General features: G+C 32.0%; 1 protein-coding gene across 1 annotated transcript; it reads right to left on the bottom strand.

Moving 5' to 3' along the window:
- Positions 1–4,932: 4,932 nt before the first annotated feature.
- LOC108452139 (two-component response regulator ARR17-like) lies at positions 4,933–6,159 on the bottom strand. Its single transcript, XM_017749893.2, has 5 exons — positions 5,739–6,159; positions 5,570–5,649; positions 5,418–5,495; positions 5,255–5,325; positions 4,933–5,120 (listed from the first exon to the last, which is right to left on the bottom strand). Exons 1-5 carry the CDS (start codon positions 5,899–5,901, stop codon positions 5,024–5,026), a joined length of 489 nt encoding a protein of 162 aa, XP_017605382.1. The 5' UTR covers positions 5,902–6,159; the 3' UTR covers positions 4,933–5,023.
- Positions 6,160–11,147: the final 4,988 nt, after the last annotated feature.

The raw sequence follows: 11,147 nt of genomic DNA, 5'->3' as shown, positions 1-11,147 counted from the left end.
ACCCTTTGTAATACTTTTAGCATTGCCTGCGTCACGACGTCATTTTCGTTCTCATAGCCTTTGCCACTATTGTTGGTAGAGTTCTCAATATAGTCTTCTTCATAGATCGGGTTCTCGCCCTGAAAAGTGGGCGACTCTACAGGTGCAGCCCTACGCAGCCTACACTTACCACGTCTACCTTAAGTGGTCATAGTGAACACTTGAAAATCTAGGATCTAAAGGGTGTCTACAGGTTTCAAACAAAGGGGTTCAAGCATTAGCTATTTCCTAAGTATTTACAGTCTAACGATCACAATTTATCTAAAGTTTCAAGAGTAACTAAGTCAAGACCGATAATGGGGTTTTGGATTTAGTTTCTTGCAGAAAAATCAATTTTTAAAAAAACTTGTGGCATGGTTTTTCCTAAAATACCATTTTTTTTTATGCATTCATGTAGACTTACTCAAATTTCCACAGTCCGAGTTTAGAAATCTAGGCTTTGATACCACTAAATGTGACCTCCCCAACCTGGCCTAGACGTTAGACCCGAATTCGAGAGATTACATTAGCCGCTGAGATGACTTACTAAGCTAGAAAAGTTTATAAAATAGTCGTTTTAAAAAATTTGTTTAACTTTAGAGAAAACTTAGTCTATTTTCGAAAAAACTTAGTGTTTTACCACATTTCTTATGAAATAATACATTTAATTCAAAACCGATTGACTTATAAGTTATATACTTGTTTAAAAACTCATTTTTCATCAATGCGACAAAAAAGTCATACTGGCGTAGATTTAATGAAAACAATGTTTCATGCACTATAAAATAACACTCAAGCATTAATAGCCTAAATATATCATGCATTCCCTAAATGAACCTGAAACTAAATCCCATGCCACAATTTAAATAAGACGTTACAGTTCTTAGATAATAGGAACTATAAATAATAATGGGTAAAAATAAAAATATTAATAAAACTTCAATCCGAGTTGATTCCTTCGATTTGCTAGTTCCGCTTTTTAACCTAGTTGGTTATCTATAAAGATGTAAAGTAAAGGAGAGTGAGTTATGAAGCTCAGTGTGAGTTCGTTCACAAGAAAATCAAAACAAAATCGTAGGCAAAACACGTGGGTTAGCAATTTTGAAAATAATCACAATCATAAAGCACTTTAGATTAACAGTTTATCGTATTATCACTTCACTACACTACTTCAGAAAACACAATTTCAAATGTACATGCTAATGTATGGCAATGAAAGTTCAGTTTATCAAAAAGGTCTTACCCAACTTCGCTACACACCTCACTTATGAGTTCCCTAGAACCCATATACCATATCACTCTGGGTTGTGGTTGAGCCACCGCTGATTTGCAGATAACTGTCACTTGTTGTGGATACACAACATAATTGCAGATAAAAGTCGACACTAGGTTTATAAATATTGTGGGTAAACCACCGGTATTTTAGATAAAAACATTTGTAATTATGCTGCCATTGGGTTTGTGATCGAACTACATATTTACAGTTACTGGCACTTGTTGTAAGTGCACAACATGTTTGCAAATTAAACAAATTGCCATTTGGTTTGTGGACAAGCCACCACTAGTTTGTAGATTATTAAACTGACACTCTTCCTCTGTACAAATCACCCCCCCGGTGTAATGCAATATGACATGCTTTATAACATAATAACGTAGAAATATGTAGGCATATTTAACACTTATTCCATTCAACACTAGTAATGACATGTTTATCATGTATTCAATGGGGCAATAACAGTATTAGCACTCACAATTTCTCAATTACAGTTTAATAGTAGGCATGATTAATACCACTTGTTTATTTATATCACCATAATGATTCAACTAAACAATATCAATAAACACATTTTAATAGTAGAAATTCAAGCATATAAATTGTAAATTTGCGTATAAACACTAATTTAATGGTCAACTAAGGGCACGAAAACTTTTAGTAACAATTTAGGGATCAAATAGGGACTAAATTGAACATAACATAAATTATGGGCAAAATTATAAATTTTTTAAAATATGGGTCACATGGCCGTGTGAGAGGCTATAAGCCGTGTGAAGGGGTTACACAGTTGTGTAACAGGCTATAGTCGTGTGGAAATTGCAAAATTAGCCTACAGGGGAGACATGGTCGTATGGAAGGTCATGTGGTTCACGAACTACACTAGGGTTTCTAAGGCACATGGCCGTATGGTGGGTATGTGGTCCACATGTGTGGCCCACAAGCCCATATGGCCCTACTCTGAGGCTCGATTCGCTTGTAAAAGAATACACACCTATCACTATATCTCGAGCAACATTCCTCACATTCAAATTTAATCTGGGGTACATAAATCAGGTCCTTGAAATAATAATTATACAATATTTAACGTTTGTTTTCTAAGATTTATCAATATTCAATGATGTTAACGAAAGATTCTTCAAGAGCTGTGAAAGATTGACTAATTGATTTGAAAGATCAATATTGAATAGAAATTTTATGAAATTTGGGGTTCTAAACTTTAGATCGAGATGCACTTATCATACTTGATGTAATTACGGAGGCTATCAATGTAGAATTTCAACAATCGGAAGAGAATCGATTTATCGGGGACTGATTTGATATCAGAAGCAAAAATAATTTGAGCAATAGAGAGAAAATTTAATGTAAAGAAGAGGATGGAAAAGAAAGATGAGAAGATATAGGGAGATGGAAGAGAAATTCTAATTGGAAAGGAAGAAGAAACATAATCCTAGTGTAATTAGGGGAAAAAAGGACTAAATAGCTAGGGTTTTCAAACTTTTGAGGGGTTACACGGTAATTTTCCCTATTCTGCCAAAATAAAATGAAAGGGTCTTGGGTGGTTTAAACTTGGTTATGCAAGGGGGGAGGAGTGATGCTTAACCATTTGGGCTGCTGCCCATTCTTGATAGATTTTACTCTAAATAATATTTATTTTAAAGTAATTTTTCATCCTAGTTTTCTGAAAATAAAAACCAAAGAAATGAGAGAAGTGTGGTTTAAACCTAAAGCCTCTGAGGAATATAAAATCCACTTAACCATTAAGCATAAGGCTTATTTCTTACATAACCATTGTAATTAAAGAGTCTCGTTGAATTGTGGGTGACTAAAACCAATTGTATTTTTCAATTCTTAGGAGAGGTGAGAATTAGAGTAATTATGTGAGTAACTATAAAAAGATTACACTAAAATCTAATTACCATGTGACTTTTCAAGTATCTTGTACTTGACTTAAATTTAAAAAGTAATTTTATACAATAATAATAATATTTTAATTACTAATCTTGTTTAAATAATTTAAAATTTTATTTATTATAAATAATTTCCTATACATTCTAACCTAAATAATTAACTACATCACATAGTATTTATTATAAATTAATTATACCAAGTTTAACTAAATTATACAATATTTATTGATTTTAGTTTATGCTACCTGTTTTTTTTCTCAAACTATTATTGATAATTTTATAATAATTAATATATTTTAAAATTTAAAATTATGTAGTTGCGTAATTATAATTTATAATACCAAATATAACATATGAAACTACAATGTAGTTACACTCTATTAGTCAAAAACATTTAGGAATTAGAATTCCTCCAATTACTTAGTAACATCCAAACACACCCAAAAATAAATTACATTTGTAAATTTTATTTAAGATATCATCTAAATCTCATTAATCAATATTTTTAATATATTATAATTTTTATTTGAAATTTTAAGAAAATCAAATATTATCTAAATATCAAATATTGTTATAGCGAATTTTTTGAAGAAAATATTATTACTAATAGGAACCATGATCAACAATAATATAAAAATATGACACATTGTACAAATGATAAATAAACCACTATAAATTAATGCACAAATGACATATCTGCAAAGTAATAAATAAATAAATAAAAAAGAGGACAAGTTGACAGCAACACTGGTAATTTAGAAACAAACCAAAAAAGCACCAACTTAATCAAATTGCTAAAATTTGCATCCTAGCCTCGCCATCATTAAATCAATTTAAAGATGAATACCGATCAACCAAGAAAAAATTACCAAAAGTCGCAAGAGACCCACCATATTAGTGATGCACAAAAGGTCAAGTCTCGAATGTGCTATCCTTCTCCTCATTATCTCGAATATATCACTATTATTATGATCTATCATAATAAAGCCTTTTGAGAGCAATTCCTAATAGAAATATGGGTTGAAAATAAAAAAAAATAAAACTACGAAAAAAATGCTGGAGAAACAATGACTAACAACTAACTCAAAGGCCAATGTTGATACCGACAAAGCAAAGATTTAGTTTGGAAAATTTAAGTGACCAAATTTTTGTACGAAGAAAAGAGTGTTTTTTATGAAATTTTCTTAAATAATCCATAACTAATTAATTTTCTCTTTATTATAAATGAAAATACAAAACTAATGATGACTATTGATAATGAAACTTAATTGAGTGTGCAAGTTAACAACTCAGTCACATTGGAAACATATGACAATAATTGCATAGGTGAAAAGGAACCAATGGAGGGAAACAGGGAGGGAAAAACTAATCTGTCAAAGCATTAAGGGTATGAATGTCATTTTATCCATTTTAAATAGAGAGCGAAATTAAATGTCGTTATAAATGTATAACCATAATTTTATAATATTCAAAATTTTATGTAACAAACAAAATTGTTATAAAGAAAGTTTATTATATTAATAAAGCAAATAATATCATTTCATCAATTTTAGAAAAAGAAAAATATGATATGGCTCATTCACAGTATATAAATTTACACAAAATTATATCATATATGAACATTTAAATAAAACTTAGTACAAACAAAGTTTTTACTTGGTACAATGAATATTCTCTTTCCGAAGATAGCTGAACTCTGGATTAAAAAAAAAAAAAAAAAACAGAAAGAAATTGCATCTGAAAAAATAATTTTTATTAGAATAAATGTTTCTCATACATTTTTTGGTAATGGCTAAAGTTTGTCCTCAAAAAAGGGTAAATTTCAGCTTCTGTATTTCATCAAATGGCGTTTCAATTGCTTAACATCCGACTGTTTCAAAGGCTTCAGCATGAACATTTGAGCACCTTCTTCTAAGCACCTGTTTTTTTTTTACATATACTCCCAACATTAAAATCTAACTACGAAAAATTACACTTCATGTATTTATTTTGCACGTACCATTGAATAAAATGCCAAGAAGAAGAAAAAAAACACATCTCCAGGTAAACTTACTGGTTAATTCGAGTTGGAATATTTTCAGATGACATGATTACAACAGGGACTTCCTTCAGAACTGATGACTCCTGTTTTTTCACAACATAAACTTAATTTCAATGCTCGCTCACATTTATTCTTCAAAATGGGTTCTTAAAAAAAATTGTTGCATTTTCAATACCTTAATTTTCTTAAGCAGCTCATAGCCTGTCATTCCAGGCATGCAATAATCTGTTATTACTAGATTTACCTTTGAGACCTGCAGTTTGACATTTAAAACACGACATTAAGCTAGTTGCATGAATCAGTAAGAGTTAAGTTCTGGGTTCTTACGGTGCCCTCCAAGGAATTCCTCTGGTCACTTCCCAAACCCAAAAATTCCAATGCCCTCAGCCCATTTTCTGCAGTTGTTACTGCACCAAAGACACAAGCAATTTCCTTTGAAAAATGACCCAAAGTAATGAAGGATTAAATTGTAAAAAGAATAAAAAGTATAACGTACCTTTACAGGAGGAGTTCTTGAGTAATTTCTCCACCAGTGTTCTATCAATGAGGTTATCATCCACCGCTAAAACATGGGGTTCATAACCAAACTCCACCGTCATGTCCTCAGAACAGCCACCGCAACTGCCGCCATAGTCACCATCCATAATTTGATATAACATTAATGAACACCAAATAAGCAGACAGTTGCCTTAGCCCTCTATTATATATAGTGTAACATGAAGGGTAAAAAAAAAAAGCTGGTATAGCATTAAAAATTGGTCATCGAGTGACCAGACCAATAAACAAGCTCACAAGAGATGTATGAATGTAATGAGAGATTGTATTTAAAGAGAAAACAACAAGAATTTGAAGGTTGGTGGTGGGTGGTGTTTGGAGGGAGAGAAAGTGGAGCCCCTTAAAAGGAATTTGTAGGATAACAGAAGGAAAATAAAAATTCATACAAAGTAAAAAAATCATTAAAATCAATGTATATCACAGATATTTCGTGATCCTTTTTGGGCTTCTCTTTGATTTGATTCAGTCCCCACCAATTTTCTTTTTCCTTTATTGATTTCCAGTATCTGTGTCTTCAATCCTTTACTGCAACATGATTCTTTCCTAGGCCAATATATTTGGACCACATAAGAACTAACTTAAATGCTTTTACAACCTTTTTTTTTAATGTTTTAGATTCTCTATGGATACTAATAGATTTGCCCAACGGTATTCTCTTTCTTACTGCTCTTGCGAATTGAGAGATAACACTGTAATTTTTTTTTTTTTGCAACTTATAAAGAATATTCAGTCTGGATCATTGAATCCGATTCGATATTTCAATTCATAACTACATATCCCATATATTAAGAGTTGTACGAAATCTTGACATGATATAATCACGGTCACGAAAATATGAATTATTTAAAAAAAAACATATAGATTTAGTTTTAAACGTTTTAATTGAATAAATTCTAAATTATTTATTCTGTAAAAATTAAATGTCGATAATGGTAATATAAAATTATCGCAAAGCAATGAGAAAGAAAAATAAAATACACATAGATTTTACATGAAAAAGAAAATAAAATATGCATAGATTTTACGTGAAAATCTTTTCATAGAGGAGAAAAAATTTACTAATGTTGAAATTCAAATGATACAAGAAGAGTTTCACTACATCTATTTAAAGGTTGAAAAATTTATTCTAATCAATATTAAATAGAAGAAGAATAGTTCTATAAAATTAAAATTATTATTTCCATGCAAAGCCGGTGTCAAGTTGACATAATTATTAATTTTTGGATATGTAAATCTTAATACGTTTTATTTGTTAAAAATTACAAATTAATAAATTAATATATTTAATGGATTCGAAATCAAACAGTCACATTTCGATAGTAATCATTGAATATAATGTAAATAACAAATTAAGTCGAAATTTAAAATAATTATGTAGTTATAAAATTTTAATATTACAAAAAAAATTGCCGTTCATAGGAACCAAGTTGATGGAATTTGGAATATTAATATTTTCACTAGTATGAGATATTCTTCTCCATTTCCATTGCCTAAAAGAAAAGAAATCTCTTTTCAACACTCTTGTCTATTAAGGAACTTGTGGATGTGGGCAGCAAAAAATATTACTTGAAATGTAAGTCTGGTTTATGTATGTGTTAAAGGTGGTTCCATAGAGCTTACCTTGAGGTTCATCGTTAGGCAGTTGCTTGAATCATGTACGGAGCTCATAAAATAAGGGATTTACATATGCCGCCTCTCATCCTATATAAAAGAAGGCTTAATGCCCAACTTCTCCTCCTTCTTAAGTGTGTAATACTTTGGGAATTTCTTTTAATTGGGGATTTTATTAGTTTATAATATTTTTTAATACTAATGAAGTTATCATTTAATATTGGAATCCGAGGATGTAAGCAATTTGTTGAACCAATAGTAATTTTTCGGGTTAATGTGCTATGTTTGGGTAGTTTCAATTTGCTTTCAGTATTCTCAATTTAATTTTGGTGTTTAATATTAAAGCTACAGTTGTGTGGGATATTACCTGTTGTCCCCAACAATTAGTAATAGAGTCTCGCGGTTCCTCAATTATTGGATATAAGTGTAGTTATGTGAAAGTGCATGTTTAGGAAATGTTTTGGTTAGGAAAGACTTGTATTTAATAGTGTCTTTATGATCCACCTCTCTTTCTTGAGAGCTTACCTAGTGCGTTGTTCTTGAATTACACTCATTATTTTGGTATATCAAGTTCTTACTATTGAATATTGTTAGTTGGTATTGAAATGACATTTATGTCATTGTCAAACTCATCACCCATGAGGATAGTAATGTAAAATGCAAAGTTTTCGATGGAGTTTTTAATGGAACTGGTCATTTCAGCATGTGGCAAGGAGAGGTTCTAGACATAGCTATTGTAGAAGAAAAACCTGAAGATATGAAGGAGAAAGTGTAACGCCCCAATTTTCTGGAATTCTGTGAATGTTGACAAAATTTCATGCTTTGATTTTGTCATTTGTGAGAGAAATTATGAAATAGGACCTATGTGAAAATGTTTGAAAATGCTATAAGCTAAATTGAAGTGGCCAAATAAATAGGAGTGCAAAATAGGAGGATTTGCATGATAAACCTCCCATTTTACATGAAGTGGCCAACCATCATGTTGTTGTAGACAAAATGTACACTTGATATCCATAATTTATGGTACAAATTGATACAAATTGATAATAGGTTAGGTAAATGTTCCATGATAATGGGTTAGGTAAATGTTTCATGATAATAGGTTAGGTAAATGTTCCATGATAATGGGTTAGGTAAATGTTTCATGATAATGGGTTAGGTAAATGTTTCATCATAAGAATATCATGTCTTTTGTATTAAAGAATTAAATGGATGAAATATGAAGTTTTATTAAAAGAAAAAGGGGTGAAAAGAACAAAGTTTTGTCCATCTTTGTTCATCATAGCTGAAAGTTAGAGAAGAGAAAGGAGAGGAGAAAGCTCTTGAGTATTCGGTCATTAGGAGGAGGAAAATTGAAGGTAAGTTCTTGGTACCTTGCTTCTATTTTGAGGTTCATGAGTTCATCTTGATTCTACCTTAACTCTTGAAGCATATTTTGATTTTTAGTTGTGTTGTGAGCATTTGGTCATGAATTAAAATGAAGGAAATGGTTGTTGTTTCATGTTCTTTTGATAAAAAATGGAAGATAGGTGAAGTTGAGCCAAACAAATGAGCATGCATGTTCCTTAGATGTTAAAGGGAAAAATCAGCTAACATGTTGTGCTTTAAAATGATGAAATGGAGATTATACTTAAGTAAAATCATAGATATGTGATGATTGATTGGTGATATACATGTTTAAATAACAAGCATGTAAGTTAGGTGTGAAAGAGTGATTTGGTGATAAATCTGCTTGAGACAGCAGCAGTAATGTGACTTTGGAAAATCACCATAAATTGTGAGAGATGAATTAGAAGCTGAATAAATTATGTAATTAAACCTTAATGAGTCTAGTTTCAAATGGAATAAACTAGAACATATTTTGAATTCTTTAGAATGAGAAATTTGATTCGTAATGAAGAGTGGTCAGATTAGTCAAACAGTGAAACATGGGAAACTTTGAGAAAAATATGGTATTGATTGGCTAAACCAAAAATTCTGAAAATTTTATGGATAGAAGATATATGAGTCTATTTTCAAGGAAAATTAACGGTACTTGATTTGGAGTTTCGTAGCTCCAGTTATAAATAATTTAGTGACTGTTGCTCAGAAAGACAGCTTGCAGTGAAATTATGATTATGTGGTAAACATTGACAAAAATTTGTTAATGAGTTGCTTATTGAATTCTTATAAGCTTACTATGATCTGTAGGTGTGGTTGACTGAATATTGTAAGGGGTTAATACGTAGTTCGTATTTGAATAGTTAGATTAACGTGTTAGTAATCCAATTGTAGGCAGTTCGTGTGTGGATCTCGTCAGCATATCGTCGCAAACAAGTGTGTAACTAACACCCTCTTTCTTAGTCTGGATCGGCAAAAGTCGAAAAGTCGAAATGCCGAAAACCGGTATTTTGTAGATTTGCGAGTGTGCGAATGCTCGTGAGGTAAATCGATTAATGTTTTGGTAAGCTGCAAAATTTAGACTGTAAAGTGCATGATTGCGTGCCTCGATATTTTTGGGCTTAATGGGCCAAAATTGGAATGATGGGCCATGGGCCCAATTCAGTAAGAACCCTCGACGTGATTCTGTTAGTACGTGAAAAGTAGGAATATGCATGAAAAACCCTAAAAGCAACTAAATTACTATAATACCCTATGTATGGAAAATTCTGTTATACCCCAGGTGCAAAATTACCAAATACCCCTAGGGTTAAATTGACCTAAATGCATGTTTGATTGTTGTTATTTCTTGCATGCCATGTTGTTATTATCGATGCATGGGATTGGGATATTGACGGAGGAAGTATTGAAAGTGGCTTGTCCACGCATTTAGAGGCTTTGCCTCAATTTCTGTTAATCGAAAGCAAAGTCGTTGCAAATGTGGAGTGTTAAATTTGGGTGGGTTGAGCTATTCCCCACATGGAGTGTATGGCTGGTACGGGTGGAGTGTAGTGGTTGGTGGGTTGAGTAGTCTCCCAAATGGGCTTGCATATGTTTCTTGATGTTGCATGTATTTTGAAATGGGCCTATGGGCCATCATTATCTGAATAAGGGCTAAGGCCCGGTTTATTGTAATCTGAAAAGGGCTCGCCCAATACCACTATTACCCAAATGGGCTTGCATATGTTTCTTGATGTTGCATGTATTTTGAAATGGGCCTATGGGCCATCATTATTATCTGAATAAGGGCTAAGGCCCGTTTATTATAATCTGAAAAGGGCTCGCCCATTACCATTATTACTGAATGGGCTTAGGCCCAATAGGCTTGAGTGACTTGGGCTTTGAATGGGTTTTCCTTACACACCGAGTTTCCCCAAACTCACCCTTTTATTTTCATCCACGCAGAAATCCCCAACCATAGTGGGCTTGAGTCGTGAGGGAATTTGAGTGGCCACCGTTCGAAAGTTTGATTTTCTTCGTGAATGGACATCCTTTTAATTACGTTTGAGGTTTTGGGCTTTTAAATGTAATAAGGCCGCTTATTTATTTTGATGGTTTTATATGTTTTATTAAGATAGATAATATTTATTTTAACTGTTGAAATTGGATAGCTTTAGGTAGCGTTTTCAAAAACAACAGTTGATTTCAAAATAACACGACAACAAGCAAAGCTTCCGCAATGAAAGTATTTTCCAAAATTAATCACTTTTCCTAAAAATGACTTAATCAAATCGGTTTCCTAGAAATATCCATGACGTTAAGGTGTGGCAATGGCGGTATGCATGTCTAGGATTGGATCCGAAGGAGCTTGGTACTTAGC

The sequence above is a fragment of the Gossypium arboreum genome, chromosome 5 (genome assembly GCF_025698485.1).
Source record: "Gossypium arboreum isolate Shixiya-1 chromosome 5, ASM2569848v2, whole genome shotgun sequence".
Taxonomy (NCBI): Eukaryota; Viridiplantae; Streptophyta; class Magnoliopsida; order Malvales; family Malvaceae; genus Gossypium; species Gossypium arboreum.
Note: the sequence above shows the minus strand (reverse complement) of the source record. Positions and strands in the feature narration are given on the sequence as shown.

Excerpts from the sequence above, each read along its gene's own strand:
- LOC108452139 (XM_017749893.2), bottom strand. The coding sequence starts at position 5,901 with ATGTTATATCAAATTATGGATGGTGACTATGGCGGCAGTTGCGGTGGC. Across the intron at positions 5,326-5,417 it reads AGCTGCTTAAGAAAATTAAG|GAGTCATCAGTTCTGAAGGA; the intron begins GTATTGAAAATG and ends GTGAAAAAACAG. Across the intron at positions 5,121-5,254 it reads ATTCCAACTCGAATTAACCA|GTGCTTAGAAGAAGGTGCTC; the intron begins GTAAGTTTACCT and ends AAAAAAAAACAG.